At 44.5% G+C, this 22,111-nt stretch overlaps 1 protein-coding gene across 1 annotated transcript in view; it reads left to right on the top strand.

The window, feature by feature from the left end:
• Window positions 1–11,335, top strand: part of SPAG1 (sperm associated antigen 1) — a 155,479-nt gene extending 144,144 nt beyond the window's left edge. The window contains exons 17-19 of the mRNA XM_075353074.1: window positions 4,532–4,675; window positions 6,432–6,770; window positions 10,413–11,335. Coding sequence (XP_075209189.1) covers window positions 4,532–4,675; window positions 6,432–6,770; window positions 10,413–10,544 — 615 coding nt within the window. The 3' untranslated portion in view covers window positions 10,545–11,335. The remainder of the gene's footprint in view (window positions 1–4,531; window positions 4,676–6,431; window positions 6,771–10,412) is intronic.
• Window positions 11,336–22,111: the final 10,776 nt, after the last annotated feature.

Below are 22,111 nucleotides of genomic sequence, written 5' to 3'. Positions count from 1 at the left end.
AGTTTGCACAACTGCACAGCGAGTGCCGAGTGATTGATTCTCTAGCGATTGCGGTTCAGCTCATAACAGCTGTGGACGGGCCGGGCTGCAATCCGGAGTTCAGGTGAGAGCACCGGAGATCAGCCCGGTATGTCTTCAGCTGTCATGAACTGAACCGCAATCGCCGGGAAATCAGTCACTCGGCGCTCGCAGTGCAGTCTAGGCTGCACTCTGGAGCTCAGGTGAGAGCTCCGGAGTGCAGTGCAATGCAGGTAACTGAATCCAGGCCTGGTATTACTGGAGATTCCTCCAGTAGCCAGTCCGACGCTGGGCGCTCGTTGGTCTCCCACCATCAAACACGCCGATGCGTGCTGCACAGCGGAAGACCAACGAGCAATAAATGGTCCTGATAATTTTGGCACGATCAGCGACCTCACAGCAGGGGCCCGCTCGCTGCTGCTTTTCACACACAGCGGTATTGCTAGCGAGGTCGCTGATACATCAAAAAAACCTGTGACGTTTCAGCGATCTCGCTAGCAATCTCGCTGTGTGTGACGGGGGCTTAAGGACTTGTAGTACCAGAGACCTATAGTGTCCAGATTCACGATATCTTATCACTAAAGCCCCTGTGCTTGTTTAGTGGAAATGATAGAAATCACTGAACTATACACCATGTGCAGAATTATTAGGCAAGTTGTATTTTAAAGGAGTTTTTTTTATTATGAATCAACAACTATGTTCTCAATCAACCCAAAAGACTCATAAATATCAAAGCTTAATATTTTTGGAAGTTGGAGTGTTTTTTTTTTAGATTTGGCTATCTTAGGAGGATATCTGTTTGTGCAGGTAACTATTACTGTGCAGAATTATTAGGCAACTTAATAAAAAACAAATATATTCCCATCTCACTTGTTTATTTTCACGGGGTAAACCAATATAATACACAAAATTTAGAAATAAACATTTCTGACATGCAAAAACAAAAGCCTAAAAAATTAGTGACCAATATAGCCACCTTTCTTTATGATGACACTCAACAGCCTACCATCCATAGATTGTCAGTTGCTTGATCTGTTTACGATAAACATTGCGTGCAGCAGCCACCACAGCCTCCCAGACACTGTTTTCCGTCCCTGTAGATCTCACATTTTATGAGGGACCACAGGTTCTCTGTGGGGTTCAGATCAGGTGAACAAGGGGGCCATGTCATTATTTTTTCATCTTTTAGACCTTTACTGGCCAGCCACGCTGTGGAGTAATTGGATGCATGTGATGGAGCATTGTCCTGCCTGAAAATCATGTTTTTCTTGAACGATACCGACTTCTTCCTGTACCACTGCTTGAAGAAGTTGTCTTCCAGAAACTGGCAGGAGGTCTGGGAGTTGACCTTCACTCCATCCTCAACCCGAAAAGGTCCCACAAGTTCATCTTTGATGACACCAGCCCATACCAGTACCCCACCTCCACCTTGCTGGCGTCTGAGTCGGAGTGGAGCTCTCTGCCCTTTACTGATCCAGCCTCTGGTCCATCCATCTGGCCCATCAAGAGTCACTCTCATTTCATCAATCCATAAAACCTTTGAAAAATCATTCTTAAGATATTTCTTGGCCCAGTCTTGACATTTTATCTTATGTTTCTTGTTCAAAGGTGGTCGTTTTTCAGCCTCCCTTACCTTGGCCATGTCCTCGAGTATGGCACACCTTGTGCTATTTGATACTCCAGTAATGTTGCAGCTCTGATATATGGCCAAACTGGTGGCAAATGGCATCTTGGCAGCTTGCTGGATTTTCCTCAATTCATGGGCAGTTATTTTGCGCCTTTTTTGCCCAACACGCTTCTTGCGACCCTGTTGGCTATTTGCCATGAAACGCTTGATTGATCGGTGATCACACTTCAAAAGTTTGGCAATTTCAAGACTGTTGCATCCCTCTGCAAGACAGCTCACAATTTTGGACTTTTCAGAGCCCGTCAAATCTCTCTTCTGACCCATTTTGCCAAAGGAAAGGAAGTTGTCATTACACCACACCCCTCCTCATTACAGAGATGCACATCACCTGATTTACTTAATTGGTAGTTGGCTCTCAAGCCTATACAGCTTGGCGTAGGACAACCTGTATAAAAAGTATCATGTGATCAAAATACTCATTTGCCTAATAATTCTGCACACGGTGTAAAGTGTGATTATATTTTCATTAGGTAATTCTGATTTCTAAGAGGTGCCCCTGAAAGTAGGCTGATTGCAGATTGTCTTGCCATTGAGACCACCAGTGATCTGCTGTCAGCACTCAGCAAGCATTCTCTATAGCGCTACCATAGTACACATGAAGCATAGCAGTTCAATCGGCTGCTTATGCAATACATGGACATTTGGGGTCCACTGAGTAGAGTCACTGCTTGTATCCACTCTCTGCTCTGACTGCGGAAACATTGTGCTTATGTAAAAGCAGCTGTTATATAAAAAGCTAATGGATGTTCCAGTAAGGCAGTTACTTTTGTAACACTTGGTTCAGTCCTGTCTAATATACTATCGCTCAAATTACTCTCTTCTTGACCCTTTACAATCCAGGTTCCACTCCTTACAATCTACCTAACTGTTCTTCCCAAGGGTATGTGCACATGATCCAGACATGCTGTGTCCTGAATGCGGCGGGCCCTGACCTGCGGGGCCGCAAGTCTTCTTTCCAGAAGCCCGCAACTGCCCATGCCCACAATCAGAGTTCGGGCAGCTTCGGTCTTTCTCTCTGTTCTCCCTGCGGAGATCGTTTGCGGCTCCACAGCAAAGATTTGACATGCTGTGACTCGGGAAGCCACACCACAGGTCAGGTTATGCTGTGAGCTGTACACGCATAGTGGGCATGGGATTTCTAGAAATCCCATCCACTGTGCTTGTACTGTACAACACAGTGTTTTGTATACAGCTGAAATACGCTGTGTGCAAAACACTGTGACCCCTGATCATGGTCTAGAACCCTAAAGCCTCTAATGATCTAGCAACAGCTAAATCTAATGGTCACTACTCCCTGCGGATTCTCCTGGATCTCTCCGCTGCATTCGATACTGTGGATCACCAGCTCCTCCTCACTATGCTGCGCTCTAACGGGTTCAAGAACAACGTTCTTTCTTGGTTCTCCTCCTATTTCTCTGAGCGCTCCTTCATTGTATCTTTCGCAGACTCTTCTTCCTCTCCTCTTCCCCTTATGGTCGGGGTTCCTCAGGGTTCAATCCCAGGTCTTTTCCTTTTCTCTCGATACACTGCCCCTGTTGGACAAACCATCAGCAGATTTGGTTTTCAGTACCATCTCTATGCTGATAACACCCAATTATACACTTCTGTTGCTGACATCATTCCTGCATTGATACAAAATACTAGCGATTTGTATGTTTCTAACATTATGTCCTTCTCTGTCTAAAACTCAATCTGTCAAAAATTGAACTCTTCGTGTTTCCTCCCTCTACTAACGTTCCTAAACCCAATATTACCATTTCTGTGTGTGGTTCTACCATTACTCCCCAACAGTACGCCTGCTGTCTTGGGGTTATATTTGACTCCGATCTCTCCTTCACTCCCTATATTCTGCATCTCAAAAACATCTCTAGAATTTGATCTTTTCTTACCATTGACTTTGCAAAAACGTTTACCATGGCTCTGATTCATCCTCATCTGGACTACTGCAATTCTTTAGTAATCGGTCACTTTCTCTCTCTAAACTCTGCCCTCTCCAATCTATGATGAATGCAGCAGCCAGGATCATATTTCTGTCCAACCTCTACACTGATGCTCCAACCATGTGCCAGACTTTGAACTGGTTGCCCATCCGCTACAGAATCCAATACAAACTTACCATGTTTGTACACAAAAATCTCCACAGTGCTGCACCGCCCTACATCTCCTCCCTCATCTACTCATCCTCTCCGTTTTGCTAAGAGTAACATCCTCTATAATCCGAACCTCCCACTCCCGTCTCGAGGCCTTCTCTCGTGTTGCACCAATTTTCTGTAATTCACTACACAGACAATCTGATTTATTCCCAGTATCCACAGTTTCAAGTGTGCACTAAAATATTTCTTTACCTGGCCTACCACCTCACTAATCTAACTATCCCCTGTTCTTTTTACCACGCACTCGGAAGCTCTTTGTACCTGTACATACTGGCTGGGGACCAGTTCTTGCAGCAATATGTGAATCCCCTATTTATTATACTACTGACTGGACCTTACACAATAAGCACGTTCTACCTTTTACCTTTTGTGCCTCCCCTATTTCCTCATAGATTGTAAGCTTGTGGGTAGGGCCTCACTCCTCTTGGTATACCTCAGACTGTATGTTACTGTGTGAAGTCTTTTCTTGTCTTTACATGTCCCCTCTGAATTGATCACAATGCTGATCACATGGTGTAAAATAATTGACGTCACTGAGACAGATTGGGGCAAAAAAAAAATGGCAAATTACTTTGCGCTAAGTATTCCTTAGTATGACCTAGTGTTGATTGGAGTAGAAAATCCAAATTTATATTATCAGTTTTCTAAGTCTTTTTTTTTTCCTCCATTTTAGAAATATCAAGATTGTGCCAGCGATCTCCGAAAACTTATCACACTCGATCCAGGTGTCACAGAAGCAAAAACTTTACTGACAGAGATCACACCCTTCTTATCAAATAGAGAAGAAAAGCAAAGGAAGAAAATACCGATAGAAGAGGTACAGCCGGGGACTTGGTCTGTCTTGGGATGTGGAAGACGAGACGTCTCAATGCTTAGCAAAATAGAGGTGGCCTTTTGAGTAAATGTAAAGTAGTGGTCACAGAAGGAAGAAGTTTCCTTGGCCTTATGTGCTCTTATAGTAAATTATTATTTACATTATTGTATCCAGAATAATTAATAATTTCTCTACTGAGCTGGAGATTTCTGCAGGAACGTATGAGAGCTGGGAACCACTATAGGCAAGACTTTGTTTCTAAAGTGATTTTTTATGCATCATACAAATGGGTTACTTTTGGCTGCCTTTTATTTGCATTGGCTGCTTTGCTACTTATACAGGTTTTTTTTAAGACCACTTAATGAAAAACAGAAAATTGGTACGGCAGAGGCATTACAAATATTAGTAATTGTTACCACTGTAGAAAAACCGAAAACTATATTTGGGTAGGTGGACACCACATCTTTAAGGTGCCAGAGGACAAGCCAAGGCTTCCTTCCTTAGTTGAAGCTGCTTCAGGAAAACACCGCCGGAGCAGCTTTGCCGGTCGTTTTGCCGCCATCTGCTTCTTTTCGCCATAATTTAAATTCTAACTAGTGAGAAGAATGGAGACACTTTCCAAAACCTGAATCTGGATAAAGAATTAACAAAATACTGAACATGTCGTTTTTACATTGCTGGGCTTTCTGTTCATTTTTGCTCGAAAGACTATTGATTTGTATTTCAATTCTAAAACTGCTGCATTGCTCATTTTTTTAGCCTTTTGAATGTTTTTCTTCTACACCAGGACTTGAAAAACTCCTTGTTGGAGAAAAGAAAGTGCATGTCACTTTTTTTGGAGCATCTCCAGATAGAAAACGCTCTGAACGACGCACTGTTCAATGGAACGGCTGCAACAAACGTCCCCAAACTGCTTCCTAAAATAAAAAAAACTCCTCCAAAAACTTCCCAAAGAAGTAGCGCTTCCGGGAGTTCTTTTCACTAGAAAACGTGCCAATTTTGGCTGCCTGATGAGAGATCTATGTGCAGCTACTCGTATTATCTACATTCCCTCCTTTAACGCCTTCATTATAAGGAATGATGAACGTCAGACTTTGGTTACTGTTGGGTGTTCGTTAATTTTAGCAGATGTCATTTAGATGTGTGCGGTTTTATGGCGAGACAGATGTTGCAAATGTTATCTTGACATTTTTATTTAGTCCTTTAATGTCATATTAACTTTTGCTATATCTGATCAGTCCTCCCATTGTGAGAAGTGCTGTCATAGACAGCAGCAGTGACGAGCGACGTCGAAAAGATCCGTGACCTCAAACGCAGGTTTGTTCCCGTCCTGATTTGTCTTGTGCTGAAAATAGAAAGTTCACAAAAGTCTGGCCATTCCAGCTCCTGCCCATGTGAGTCTTGTTCGAGGCCACAAATCACACTGCTGTCACTGACAGATTCTGCGCTCTGTGTTAGTCACATGCCTGCTATGACTGCAATATCTACGATTGTCTAGAATTGGGGTCTGTGGCACTGGTGGGTCTTTGGCTTCTGGTCTACAGATGAAACCAAAAATCACGTCAGTTTGGAAATCGCCGCGATGCCTGATTATCAGAAATAGATGACATTTTTTGACTTTTCATACTCCATCATGCTCACTAGACACTGGCCCGATATGTCAGGACAGCCTGCACTGCTCGGACAGCGGGTGACCCCATTGTTTGTATTTGCAATATACCTTTTTTGCTCAGTTACAGTTTTCTTTGCCTTTTTGCAGGTGGATGAGATGGAAAATGAATCTAATCACAATAATGTCAATGGACATGACAATAACAAGTCACCCCGGAGGACGCAAAGTCCTCGCTTCACAATGCCCACTAACGCTCTGGAGTTCAAACAAGTCATGAGCGAGATGAAGGCAGGGAAGGATCTGGAAGGCTGTGCCCAGCTACTAACCATCATAGAGCCAAAGGACTTACCAATGTTCCTCAGTAACAAGCTTGATTCAGAGACTCTTCTGCTGATCGTACGGTCACTAAAGCACCATGTCCTGGAGCAGAGTCCTGCCCTGGTATACCAGCACCTGGCGCACCTTAGCACAGCCGATCGATTTTCGGTAAGAGACGCTTTATGGCTGCTTAGTTTAAGGCGTCCTTCATTCTTCACATTGTGCTGTTGTATGATATTGCCTGTATAACCAACAGCAAACATAGAAGTAACTAATATATTAGGATTCTCACTGATGCTGATAATAAAGGGGGTTTTGTTCTAGGCATTAGTTTGGACCCTTATTCGTATATTGATGAATGAGCCCAAATAGGCTGAATTTAATAATGCATTTGTACCAGTTTTCTGGTGGTAGAACATTGAAGAATAAGGCATTTAGGCCGAATGTCATATTTATGAGCCCCCTGACACATCCCTTTTTATAGCAAAAGTGGGTAGGTATTCGGAGATGTGCAGTGCACCACTTTTATTTCTCTTTTGCACTATGTCCGCTAAGCTTTGCCTTTCTGAGTTACTTATAATAAGTGAATAGCAGTTTACTGAAGGGAACCTGTCACCAGGTTTTTCCCTTATGAGCTGCAGCCAACCTCAGTGAGCTCTTATATACCGCATTCTAGAATCTATATATATAATTGCCTTATTCTGTCTGTCTGTCTGTCTGTCATGCTCCAAAATTGTGTCACCGTGACAGTGTCACCGTGACATGTCCTTACGGTGACACAAAGCTGATTGGCCGCTGGGCTCGCCATGGCCCCGCCCCCCCACACCGATTGGCCGCTCGCCCAGGCTGCGCCCCCACACGGATTGGCCAGCCGCTCGCCCAGCCTCCGCCCCCCCACAGATTGGCCTCTCGCCCCGGCACCCTGCAGGCATTGGCAATTCGGCCACGCCACGCCCCGCCCCCTCACGCAACGCACGTTAGCTCTGGCCCCGCCCACCTCCCCCCGCGCATTCCCCGAACTGACAGGGCTGTCACGGAGGTGAGTACTGTACTCCCCTCCCCCCTCCCCCCCCCCCGCGCATTCCCCGAACTGACACGGCTGTTAAGGGGGGTGAGTACTGTACTCCCCCCCCCCCATCCCCCATCCCCCGCTCGCACGGGAGTGGTGTGGGCTCCCGTGCGAGCGGGGGACGGGATACGTTGGCATGGTTACAAGCGCATCGAGGTCCTGTAGCGGCGGAAGATCCACACGCACACACACACACACACACACATCAGCTCACACTCACTCTCACACTCACTCTCACACACACCTCACACACACATCACATCGCATCCACACACTCACAGCATCCGGCGATATCCCTTGCTTCTCGGCCTCGATACTGTGCTGTTGTGACCTTCCAGGACCTGACGGAGGATCACATGGCCAGAAGCATGTGATATCCCCGGATGTTGTGAGTATAAGCGCGTATGTGCGATATCGTCAGTGTCTGTGTGTGTGAGTGTATGCGATCGGGTGTGTGTGTGTCGGGATCGGGTGTGTGTGAGTGGATGCGATCGTGTGTGTGAGTGGATGCGATCGTGTGTGTGAGTGGATGCGATCGTGTGTGTGAGTGTATGCGATCGTGTGTGTGAGTGGATGCGATTGTGTGTGTGAGTGTCGCCAGAGGAGGGGACAGAGAGGGGCTGAGGCTGGGGACAGAGAGGGGCTGAGGCTGGGGACAGAGAGGGGCTGAGGCTGGGGACAGAGAGGGGCTGAGGCTGGGGACAGAGAGGGGCTGAGGCTGGGGACAGAGAGGGGCTGAGGCTGGGGACAGAGAGGGGATGATGCTGGGGACAGAAGGCTGATGCTGCGGGTAGAGAGGCTGATGCTGGTGCAGCATGGGGGATGGATTACAATGGGGGGTGCGCAGCATGGGGGATGGAGCACGTTTGGGAGTGCGCAGCATGGGGAATGGAGCACGTTTGGGAGTGCGCAGCATGGCGGATGGAGCACGTTTGGGAGTGCGCAGCATGGCGGATGGAGCACGTTTGGGAGTGCGCAGCATGGCGGATGGAGCACGTTTGGGAGTGCGCAGCATGGCGGATGGAGCACGTTTGGGAGTGCGCAGCATGGCGGATGGAGCACGTTTGGGAGTGCGCAGCATGGCGGATGGAGCACGTTTGGGAGTGCGCAGCATGGCGGATGGAGCACGTTTGGGAGTGCGCAGCATGGCGGATGGAGCACGTTTGGGAGTGCGCAGCATGGCGGATGGAGCACGTTTGGGAGTGCGCAGCATGGCGGATGGAGCACGTTTGGGAGTGCGCAGCATGGCGGATGGAGCACGTTTGGGAGTGCGCAGCATGGCGGATGGAGCACGTTTGGGAGTGCGCAGCATGGCGGATGGAGCACGTTTGGGAGTGCGCAGCATGGCGGATGGAGCACGTTTGGGAGTGCGAAGCATGGCGGATGGAGCACGTTTGGGAGTGCGCAGCCTGGCGGATGGAGCACGTTTGGGAGTGCGCAGCATGGCGGATGGTGCACGTTTGGGAGTGCGCAGCATGGCGGATGGTGCACGTTTGGGAGTGCGCAGCATGGCGGATGGAGCACGATGGGAAGTGCACAACACACCACACACACACACACACACTGGGAACCACAAACAACTGCCCTACACAGACACCTACACACACAGACAACGCTGCACACACACAACACCCAACACACAAACACCGCGGCACACACAAATATACGCACATACCGCACAACACACACATTGCACAAAACATACCTCCCCCCAAAACACACCACACACACAAACCGCGCAACACACAACGCTACAGACACACAGCGCTCCACAAACAACGCAACACACATACAACACCACTCTCACCCCCGTCACACCCAGACAACACCCAGAACATCTACAGCGCCTACACAAACACTTGGTAACTACACACAACATATATATATATATAACAAAAATCATACATGAACTACACAATACGTAAATTCTAGAATACCCGATGCGTAGAATCGGGCCACCTTCTAGTATTGTATATAAGAGCCCAGGCCGCTTAGTATAACATAAAAATACCTTTATAATACCTAGGGGGCGGTACGGTTCGATGGTGGTCCGGCATCTCCTCCATCTTGTTCAATCGCCGTCGTCCTTCTTCTGAGGCACGTGTGGATGACTCGTTGTGGTCCTACGCAGGACAGATCAAAGTATTGTAGTGCACATATTGTAGTGCGAATACGCGGGCGGCTTTTGAACATTCCTCGCCCCTGCGCATTACAGTACTTTGATCTGCCCTCAGCAGGGCAGATCAAAGTGCGCCTGCATAGGACCGTAATGCCGGCCTGTGTGGATGATGTAGGACGTGTCATCCACACGGGGCTGGGCAGTAGGACGACGATCGGACAAGATGGAGGTGGCGCCAGACTGAGAGCGGCGACACCCATTTCACCGGACCACCCCCTTACGTGAGTATTATAAAGGTGTCCTGGGCAATTATAAATAGTATTCTTGAATGCTGTATATAAGTGCTCATTGGTGGTGGCCGCAGCTCATATGGGAAAATCCTGGTGACAGGTTCCCTTTAAGAACCATGGCATAGGGCAGAAAGTGGTCCAGTGTAAGGGGTGGCATACACTGCCTCTGTGTCTTTGTGCTCTGACCTCAATATATTACATTGCATGATGGCACACATGGTCTAGCCTGTGATCCCCAAGGCATGTCAGAAGTCTGTGTGTGTGGCATAGCCTTTGATTAGTCTATTTCACAGACATGCCATTCTTTTTTCTGAAAGTATTCTTCTCTTCAGGTGGTGGTCCTACTACTCAACAAAGATGAAAAAGACCAAGTCCGAAACCTCCTTGCGAGCTTGTCAGGAATGGAGAATGAGAACTTTGACCAAGACGCCATATCCAACCTCACAAAGACATATGGACTCTGAACCTATGGGTTATATGCACGATTTGATTGATCATATCATTAAAGATTAACTATGCAAATTGTAATATATGAGCTGACTGGTAACCTATGCAGCATGGCGGTAATTGTTCTGGTTATTCTCATTCCAGCTGACATCCTGGATGAGAGACTCATCAGTATAAGAAATGCTTTCATCTGTCCATGATGGGCCACTCAACCTGCGCAATTTAACAATGACTTGTTATTATGGAAAATATCTGGAAATTATGACTAGGAATTGCCCCTATTAATGTCATTAGTAACTACATGAAGGCTGCAGTCCGTATTGTATATATAAGAGCATATTAATGTGGTTGGTGCACTGTGGCGGCACGGTCACCCAAAGCCATTGTGTAGTAGTTTTTGTGTTTTCTATTAAAATTTCCCGTAACTGCATCGCCCTCTACTTCTGGCTGCCTTAACACTCGTCCATCTGCATGGGTAACGAGTTGTTTTTCATCTCTATTCACATGGGTTCTGCCTCTGCATACAACCACCATTATGCAGGCAAGTGCTATATTATTTTCATATAGCTCCTGTTTCCTTTTTATAAATTTATGCTTAAAGCTCACCAATCAATTAAAGCCAGTGCTATACTGGCACTATGCTGATTCTATACATACCTTTAGTTGTGAGCTAGAATGTATAGGTTTTGAAACACAAGCAAGTAAAGTTTGTAAAATGATCAGCTTTTTCAGTGGTAGCAGCTGCCGATCAGCTGATAGCTGGGGTGGGTATTCATAGTGATTCCCGTACCTCTGCCTGTCTGTCTTCCTCCTGTTATTTATGCTAATTCTATTATAGAATCGTTTTACTAAGTGGCTAGAAGGACTTGTGCTGATGTCATACCCATGTGACCATAAGGGGCGGAGTCTCAGCCAACATAGCTGATACCAGGAAACAACATTATTTTTTTGTTGGATGAGGCCCCGCCACTTCTGGTCCCATGGGTATGACATAAGCCCAGGTCCTTCTAGCCACTTAGTAAAACGATTCTATAATAGAATTAGCATAAATAACAGGGGGAGGACAGACAAGCAGGGGGACAGGAATCACTATGAATACCCAGGTATCAGCTGATCAGCAGCTGCTGCCACTCAAAAAGTTGCTCATTTTACAAACTTTACTTGCTTATGTTTCAAAACCTATACATCCAATCCCACAACTACAGGTATGTATAAATCAGCCTGATAGCGCGAGTATAGCACTGGCTTTAGGCTATATAGGAAAATCCTGGTGAGTGGTACGCTTTAAAGGGAGAACTCCAACACATGTATATCCCTTAAACATTTGCAATAGCATTATAAAATTATAAAAAAAGTGTGCAATTGAGAAGAATCACGAGGATGATCCAGGTCTCCTGAGACGTCATGCATAACATTGCCTCTCCTGACTTTACTGGTCGGGATACATCATTACAAGACATCTCCAACCACATCCGGAACATGTCGAGGCCAGGACACCGCACTTCCCTGCACAGGTCACTGGAGATGGCTGGTAGTGACATATCCGCAACTGTGGTTAGGATACATTATATAAAATGGATTTCACTTAGCTCATGTAGATTCACACAGCCAGACCCAAGAAACTTTCAAGGCCTAGATCATAGAAGTGACCACAAGATGGCGACTTAAAACTAAGCACAGTGTGATTAATATAGGCCCCAATATAAATATCGTCAGACCTCGTGTCACATCTCCTCATATGGTACCAGTATGAAGCAATGGGCCAAACAATACACTGCTCAGGAGTCTATAGTAGTCAGCATTACCGGAGGGCATAATAGGAAGAAAACATTAATTATAATGGCACATTTATTAAACTGGGCAGCTGTAATACAGTAAATTACCCTAATCTGATGCATGACACTCTAGAAATCCCAATCATCTGGTGTACAACAAGAATAGGCCAATTTGAAAATGTAGTGTACTACCATGTTTTCCTGAAAATAAGCCTTCGCATGATTTTTGGAGAATACTTCAAATATAAGCCCTAGTTATAGTCTTGGCCGGCATTACGGGGAGTCAAACTGTGCAATTTCTCAGCACGCCCACTCTCTTAGGGACCCCAAGAATTTGTATTCTGAGGTTTAGATTGTATAAGGACCTTTGACTTCACAGTCATGTAACAGGATGTAATCAAAGGTCTCTTAATTGCAGGAGTCTAAAAGAATTGAACAGGAGACAGGCTGGTATGCATGACTGGTATTAGGGGGAAGGGAGAACAAACTGAGAAATTTCACAGGGCCCCCAATCTCCTAGAGACCCCAATGTTTATATCCTAATGATAACACTGCTTTTAGGACCTTTGAGACATCACGTCATGTGACCAAAGGTCATTGCAGGACTCTAAAGACAGACAGGCTGGCATGTATGTGCTGTGTGTATGGATGGATGGAGAGAGATGGATGGATGGATGGAGATAGATAGATACATGTCTTACACACAGGTTTTGGAGAGTTATGTTGATGTTCCAGAATATAATATGACTATATTTTAATAAATGTTGATTTTTTTTGTTCAAGAATAAATGTGGATTGTTCTTCATGGGGAAAAAAAAAGACATCTTCTGAAAATAAGCCCTTGCCCATCTTTCGGAGCAAAATGTAATATAAGACCCTGTCTCATTTTGGGAAACACGGTATATAATCCAGCACTGAGCTTTGCTTCTCTAGCCCCCATTACGCTGTGATGCAGGGTGTCTGGGGGCCGGACGATGATTCTGGTGATTGGCACCTCTCCTGTCCTGATATATTATTGAGATCCTCAGATATAACTATAGCAACAATAACTTTATAAAGTTACAGCTCCACATATGAAAAGTCATAGAACCAAATAGTGCAATGCTGGTTACATGTGAAAATCCTCCTTGGGGCCATTATTATAGGGATTACTATAGTGTAATAATGATATTACACAACATGTTATTGAACAATGACTTGCTAAACCTGATAAGTCTGCAGGATGTGCCGAGCAGCTGACTGACTTCAATAGACCATACTGATCAGGGTGAGGTCACATTCATACATCATTTTAAGTTCTAGACAATGCAAAGTGATAAAAATGTATTTAAATATCTGTGTCTACAGCTCCATTGAGGACCTATATATCTCTATGGTAACAGACGACGGTCCTATGAGGCATATATGTCTCTATGGTAACGGACTCTGCTCCTATGAGACATATATGTCTCTCTGGTAAGACACTCAGCTCCTATGAGACATATATGTCTCTATAGTAACAGATTCCGCTCCTATGAGGACCTGTATGTCTCTATGGTAACCCACTCAGCTCCTATGAGACATACAAGCCTCTGTGGTAAGACTCCGCTCCTATGAGACATATATGTCTCTATGGTAACAGACTCCGCTCCTATGAGACATATATGTCTCTATGGTAACACACTCAGTCCTATGAGACATATATGTCTCTATGGTAACAGACTCCACTCCTATAAGGACATATGTCTCTATGGTAACACACTCAGCTCCTAAGATACATAGATGTTTCTATGGTAACAGACTCCACTCCTATAAGGACATATGTCTCTATGGTAACACACTCAGCTCCTAAGATACATAGATGTTTCTATGGTAACAGACTCCACTCCTATAAGGACATATGTCTCTATGGTAACACACTCAGCTTCTATGAAACACATGTCTCTGTGGTAAGACTCCACTCCTATGAAACATATAGTATATGTCTATGGCAACACACTCAGCTCCTATGAGACGTATATGTCTCTATGGTAATAGACAACTCTGCTCCTGTGGGGACCTACTTGCCTCTATGGTAACACACTGAGCTCATATGAGGACATATATGTCTCTATGGTAATAGACTCCACTCCTATGAGGATCTATATGTCTCTATGGTAACAGACTACAATCCATATACACATTGATCCTGCAGTTCTCCGTTTTTTTACATATAGTCTCTTCAACTCAAAAACTGCTTAGTGCCAGCTGGAGGTGGCTAGCCTTTAGTAGTAATATTTTTTCTTGTCCCCCATGTGCAGATCTGCAGACGGTTTATTATATATTGCAACTCCGACCATGGGTGTTGACACATCTATATCACACTTTTGCCGCTATATACTTTTCTTTGAGCCGGAGACCTGTGACCGGTGTTATACAGTTGCATTTGACATTTTAAAAAATATTAATAATAATACTAGGCAATACATAGCAGCCAGACGATGGCTATAATGACACTTTTGATGAATGGAATTCTTGATGTATAGACCAGGAGCTTTTCCGGGGATATATGCGCACACATACCCACTAGTCTTACAAGTTTGGACAGAAATAAAGAGTTCCACGAGCTCAGAGCATAATCCTTGATCTTCTGCATTTCTTTCCACAGTGACCATCCTTTTTGCATGGTGCATTGCAAACTGTTGATTCTCTAATAGATGGATTGGGTCACTGGCTTTTAAATTTTTTTTTTTTCCTCTTCTTCCATACATTCCACAATAATTCTTTATTACATTAGGTCTTGTGCTTAAAACGTCAGAGGGGGAAAAGAAATGACCTTGTTGCCCTTAGCAACCAGCGGGTGAGGTCCCTCGGCTCATTTTATGCACAAAGCTTTATTGTTCCGATTTTGTTTTATGCTTTTTATTCTGTAATGTAAATACCTTGTGTCGCTTTACAAGAGATCTTTATATGGAGACGGATGACTTGTATTATAGTGAGAGATGATTGTAGAGTTTGTTTACATGGATTGCTTACAGCGTATTTATCACACCAGAAACTTTATTAAATATTTTTTCATTCATGAAATTGGAGTACGACCGTCATTTCTGTGTGGTGTGGATAGCACGGATTTCTGCTCAGTCCAGAACCCAAATACACTGTGAAGGAACAGGTGGTCCCCCCCCACCACTTTAGTTGATGCAAAAATAAATACACCCCACATCAAAAACAACATCATCTAGTATTTTTTATGACCTCCATTAATTTTTTTTTAAACTTTGAATTTTTATTGAGATTTTCAATTTACGTTTTTCATACATAAAATAAAACATAAAATTCACAATTCTTATCGAACCTAGACAAACAATGACAGGACAGGTGAGGAGGGTTAGGAGGGGAGAGGAGAAATAGGAGGGAAGAGGGAAGGGTTTCAAGAGTCCATGCTCCTTCCATAGGACCCATAGGCCTCAGTCTCACAGATCCTCCTGTCCCGCAAAGTAGTCCCATGGTGCCCACACGGCCTGGAAACGGTCAACTGTGTCATGCAATAGTGCCGTGAGATGTTCCATGCGTCTAACGTCCAGTAATCTATACTTGAGGCTCTGGAGTGAGGGTGTCCCTGGCTGCCTCCAATTCTTTGCAATTAAGCATCTGGCCGCCGTAAGGATGTGGGACAAAAGCTTAGAGGCCGTTTTTCCCAATCCCCCATTCCCAAGACCCAGAACATAGATCAGGGGATCAAGATCAACCTCTATATATAGTACTTTATGGATCAACCCTCTAACCCGCTCCCAGAAGGGGACTATCCCTGGACAGGACCAGAATATGTGCAGAATGGTGCCCCTGCCTCCCCCGCATCTCCAGCAACAAGCCGGTATGGAGGGGTCTATGCCATGAAGGAAATCTGGAGTGTGGTACCAAAATAGCAAAATTTTATAGATATTTTCCTTATATAGTGTGCATATTGACGTCTTGGCGGCGTTTCCCCAGATTGCTGCCCATTCCTGAGGAAGTATCCGCCTTCCCAATAGAGACTCCCATTTCCGCATGTATGGAAAAGACCCCTCGGGCCCCTCCCGTGACTCAGAAAGCAAAATGTAAATTTCCGAAATTAGTCCCTTAGTATCAGTGCCCCTTCTGCAAATTTTCTCAAAATCTGTGGGAATCGAGGCCCCTGCCCTGCCAAACAAGGAGCCAGCCAGGTCTCTGATCTGCAGATATTGGAAAAACTCTCGATTAGAGAGAGCGAATTTATCTCTAAGGTACTCAAAGGACCTCCATTAATTTTAAGGATAGCACCAAGACTTCCAGGCATGGAATAAACAAGTTGGCGGCGTATTACAACATCTTTTTTATTTTTCCAGGTTGCTGGATGGAGAATGACGCTCAACTGGTCTCTTCAGAATTCCCAATAGGTGTTTGAGTGGTCAAGTGGCTCCTGATCTGAAACAACCAATCACTTTCACCCTGTTCTTCTTAAGAAATGCAACAGATGTATTTTTTTGGATCATTGTCATGTTGGAAAAATGCACGTCTACCAAGGCCAGGGAGTGATGGCAGTACAGTCATGGCCAAAAGTTTTGAGAATGACACCAAAATTATATTTTCACATGATCTGTTGCCCTCTGGTTTTTAATTGTGTTTGTCTGATGTTTACATCACATACAGAAATATAATTGCAATCATATTATGAGTACCAAAAGGTTATATTGACAGAATGAGTTAATGCAGCAAGTCAATATTTGCAGTGTTGACCCTTCTTCTTCAGGACCTCTGCAATTCTCCCTGGCATGCTCTCAATCAACTTCTGGATCAAATCCTGACTGATAGCTGTCCATTCTTGCATGAGCAATGCTTGCATTTTGCCAGAATTTGTTGTTTTTTGTTTGTCCACCCGTCTCTTGATGATTGTCCACAAGTTCTCAATGGGATTAAGATCTGGGGAGTTTCCAGGCCATGGACCCAAAAATCTCTATGTTTTGTTCCATGAGCCATTTAGTGATCACCTTTGCTTTATGGCAAGGTGCTCCATCATGCTGGAAAAGGCATTGTTGGGCGCCAAACTGCTCTTGGACAGTTGGGAGAAGTTGCTCTTGGAGGACATTCAGGTACCATTCTTTATTCATGACTGTGTTTTTAGGCAAGACTGTGAGTGAGCAGATTCCCTTGGCTGAGAAGCAACCCCACACATGAATCGTTTCAGGATGCTTAACAGTTGGCATGAGACAAGACTGGTGGTAGCGCTCACCTCTTCTTCTCCTAATAAGCTGTTTTCCAGATGTCCCAAACAATCGAAAAGGGGATTCATCTGAGAAAATGACTTTACCCCAGTCCTCCGCAGTCCACTCCCTGTACCTTTTGCAGAATATCAGTCGGTCCCTGATGTTTTTTCTGGAGAGAAGTGGCTTCTTTGCTGCCCTCCTTGAAACCAGGCCTTGCTCAAGCAGTCTCCGCCTCACAGTGCGTGCAGAAGCACTCACACCAGCCTGCTGCCATTGCTGAGCTAGCTCGGTACTGCTGGTAGTCCGATCCCGCAGCTGAAACAGTTTTAAGATATGGTCCTGGCGTTTGCTGGTCCTTCTTGGGCGCCCTGGAGCCTTTTTGGCAACAATGGAAGCTCTCTCCTTGAAGTTCTTGATGAGGCGATAGATTGTTGACTGAGGTGCAATCTTTGTAGCTGCGATACTCTTCCCTGTTAGGCCATTTTTGTGCAGAGCAATGATGGCTGCACGTGTTTCTTTAGAGATAACCATGGTTAACTGAACAGAAACCATGATACCAAGCACCAGCCTCCTTTTAAAGTGTCCAGTGGTGTCATTCTTACTTAATCATGACTGATTGATCGCCAGCCCTGTCCTCATCAACACCCACACCTGTGTTAATGGAACAATCACTAAAACAATGTTAGCTGCTCCTTTTAAGGCAGGAATGCAATGATGTTGAAATGTGTTTTGGGGGTTAAAGTTCATTTTCTTAGCCAATATTGACTTTGCAAGTAATTGCTGTTAAGCTGATCACTCTTTATGACATTCTGGAGTATATGCAAATTGCCATTAGAAAAACTTAAGCAGTAGACTTTGTAAAAATTAATATTTGTAGCATTCTCAAAACTTTTGGCCATGACTGTATGTTCTTTCATTATAGAGAAGTACACTTGTGAATCCATGATACCATCAATGAAGTGCTCCTGACACCAGCAGCTTTCATGCAGCCACACAGAAGGACACTGCCAACACCATGTTTTACTGTAGGCACCATGTATATTTGAAAAATCATGGAATGACAGGTGTACTGCTCTATAATGAAAGAGAAGATGCTCCCATCGCTCTGTGCTCTTAGTAGATGTGCATTTTTCCCAACAAGACAATGTGTAAAAGACAAGGGAGTTATTACGTGTTTCAAACTGTTTACCTCTCTGGTTCTTAGTCAGAACTATACGATGCGGTACGCCTGGTTTCCTTTCATTTCCACAGTTCAGATGAGGCACAAAAGGTGAAACACAAGTGGTAGGGAGCCATCCATATAAAAGGTACACTTTGATCTGGTTGGGTGGCTTTTGCACTTTTTGATCAAAAACTATTAATAAAGTACAATACAGGTATACCAGCATTGGACTTATTATATTTAATCTCAGTATGCAGATGCATAGTCTATTAAAGCAAGGGTCACCACTAGGGATTAGCGAGCACTACCATGCTTGCTGCTCATAACGAGCAGTTGAATGCTCGCATGGGCGCAAATTAAGTACCGGATTATAATGGAAGTTAGTTTGGAACTTGAGCAAGATTCCAGAAGAGTTCACAGAAAAATGAGTTCCTCATTGACTTCCATTATACTTTGGTACTCGAGTCTGGACCATCCGAGCATTCAACTGCTCATTAGAAGTACATAAGCAGGGTAGTGCTCGCTCATCACTAGTCACCCCTAATTCATAACACACATATTCCTCTGGTTATTTCATGCAATTTAAAGGGTAACTGCCGTTATAATTTTTATTTCATAAATCAATAGCACAAATGAAAATAAGCAACTTTGTAATATATCTTATCATGCAGATTTGCCTCTCTCTGCCAGAATTGATCTGTCATAGAACGGTTTGAGTTGGAAGAGACCTCCAGGGTCATCTGGTACAACCCCCTGCTCAATGCAGGATTCACTATATCCTCCCACACAGATATCTGTCCAGTCTCTTTTTGAAGACTACCATTGAAGGGGAACGTGCCACCTCTTGTGGGAGACTGTTCCACTCGATCACCCAAAGCAGCAAATCACAAAGAGGTGATTATTATGGGGGACTTCAACTACCCCAATATAGACTGGGAATCTGAAACCTGCGTAACTCAGAAAGGAAACCGGCTTCTGTCAGTAACTAAGGATAATTATCTGTCCCAACTTGTGCCGGGCCCAACTAGAGGGGCAGCCCTTCTCAACTTAAGTTTAAGCAATGGGCCAGATAGAATAACAGACGTACGAGTGGATGGGCACCTAGGGAACAGTGACCACAATATAATACAATTCCACTTGTCCTTCAGTAAGGTGCCTTGGAGGGGGGGTTACAAAAACCCTGAATTTCAGGAAAGCAAAGTTTGATCGGCTTAGAGAGGACCTTCGCCAAATTGATTGGGACAATGTCCTCAAAAATGGGAGCACAGAAAATAAGTGGGACATTTTTAAATCCGTATTAAAGACCCACTGCGAGCCAGCCATACCATACAGAAATAAAAGGGCTAGGAACAGGAGAAAACCAATGTGGCTAAATAAGGATGTAAATGGGGCAATAAATAATAAGAACAAGGCTTTCAAGAAACTAAAACAAGAAGGCAGCGAAGAAGCATTAAAAAGTTAGAGAAAAAAATAAAATGTGTAAAAATTTAGAAACTGAGAGACTCATTTCTGAGAAAAGCAAAACAAATCCCAAACTATTCTTTAACCCCTTCAGCCCCCGGGCACTTTCCGTTTTTGCGGTTTTGTTTTTTGCTCCCCTTCTTCCGAGAGCCGTAACTTTTTTATTTTTCCATCAATCTTGCCATGTAAGGGCTTGTTTTTAGCGGGACGAGTTGTACTTTTAAATGAAACCATGAGTTTTACCATATAGTGTACTGGAAAACGGCAAAAAAAATTCCAAGTGTGGAAAAATTGCAAAAAGAAAAAAAGTGTGATCATACAATAGTTTTTGGGATATTTTATTCACGGTGTTCACTATATGGTAAAACTGCTGTATCTATGTGATGCCTCAGGTCAGTGTGAGTTTGTAGACACCAAACATGTATAGGTTTACTTGTGTCTAAGGGGTTAAAAAAATTCACAAGCTTGTCCAAAAAAGTGGCGCACGTTTTGCGCCAATTTCCAAAACCCGTAGCGTTCTCATTTTTCGAGCTCTGAGGCTCAGTGACGGCTTATTTTTTGCGTCTCGACCTGACGCTTTTAACTGTACCATTTTTGCGCAGATGCTACGTTTTGATCGCCTGTTATTGCATTTTACGCAAAATTTGCAGCGACCAAAAAACGTAATTTTAGCGTTTGGAATTTTTTTGCCGCTACGCCGTTTACTGATCAGATTAATTGATTTTATATTTTGATAGATCGGGCATTTCTGAACGTGGCAATACCAAATGTGTACATTTTTTTTATTTTTTTAACCCTTTAATTTTCAATGGGGGAAAGAGGGGTGATTTGAACTTTTAGGTTTATTTTTTAAAACTTTTTTATTTACTTTTTTTTTATTTTACTAGTCCCCCTAGGGGGCTATAGCGATCAGCAATCCGATCACTCTGCCCTATCTGCAGATCTCAGCTACAGAGCTGAGAACTGCAGATTTGGTGCTTTACTTTCAATGCCGGCTGTATTCCGGCATTGAGAGGAAGTGAGTCATGTTAGCTACAGGCGTCATCACATGACCGTGTGCTACCATGGCAACCACCGAAAGTCACGTGATCATGTCACATGACTTCCGGTGGGGGCGGGGTAAGTGACTTATGGCGGCGCGCATATACATATCGCTGCCAGATTTTGGCATACTCTTTTAGCCCAATAAGTCACTTTACACTCTGAGCGTCTACTTCTGACTGACTTGATGTCTTACTCACAGAATGTCTCACAAGATGTCCGTCTCCTGTGAACTGCACTGACTAGATGTCCTCCCAGGTGTCTGACTAGTGGATTGGATAAGTCCCGACCACTAGGTGGTCATCCATCAGATCCGTCTATAGCCTGTTACCCAGTCTGGGGAAAAAGGGCATGGATGTGTGTGTTTGCATGGTCTTCACTGGTCTTCCAAGAATCCGGGTGTTATCACTGCACCTGTTACTGGATGTAATACCCTGTGGCACCTGACGCCTCAGGGGCGCCACAGAGGCACTAGAGGCAGAGATCAGCCCCTTCCTCCCACTTCTACATAGAATCTCAACAGCACCAACAGCCATCTCTCAGTAATGGGAAAGTCTTCACTGAATACAGATTTTACTGCAGAACTGATTTTTAATAATGACTGATGAATTCTGGCTGAGAAAGAAGCAAATTTCACTGATAAGATATATTACAAAGTTGCTTTTTTTTCCCATGTGTACTATTGATTTATGAAATAAAAATTAACTTTACTCCTCCTGCCAGCCTTAGGCTTTCAGTCAGCAGCGCTGCTTCAGTCACCGCTCAGCACATAGTAAGCGGTGGCTGTAACCACAGCCCAACCCTGACTGACAGCCGCTCTGTACTGATGCACTGCTGATCCAGCTGTCAGTCAGTGCCAGGACATGGTTACAGCCACCAACCACTATATACTGAGTGGTGACTGACTCACTGCACTGGCCACATGTCTGACTGTGAGAAGCAGCTGCCAGGAGGCATAAAGTTAA

Source organism: Anomaloglossus baeobatrachus, chromosome 6 (assembly GCF_048569485.1).
Source record: "Anomaloglossus baeobatrachus isolate aAnoBae1 chromosome 6, aAnoBae1.hap1, whole genome shotgun sequence".
Lineage (NCBI taxonomy): Eukaryota > Metazoa > Chordata > Amphibia > Anura > Aromobatidae > Anomaloglossus > Anomaloglossus baeobatrachus.
This window is presented reverse-complemented; position numbering and strand designations above follow the sequence as displayed.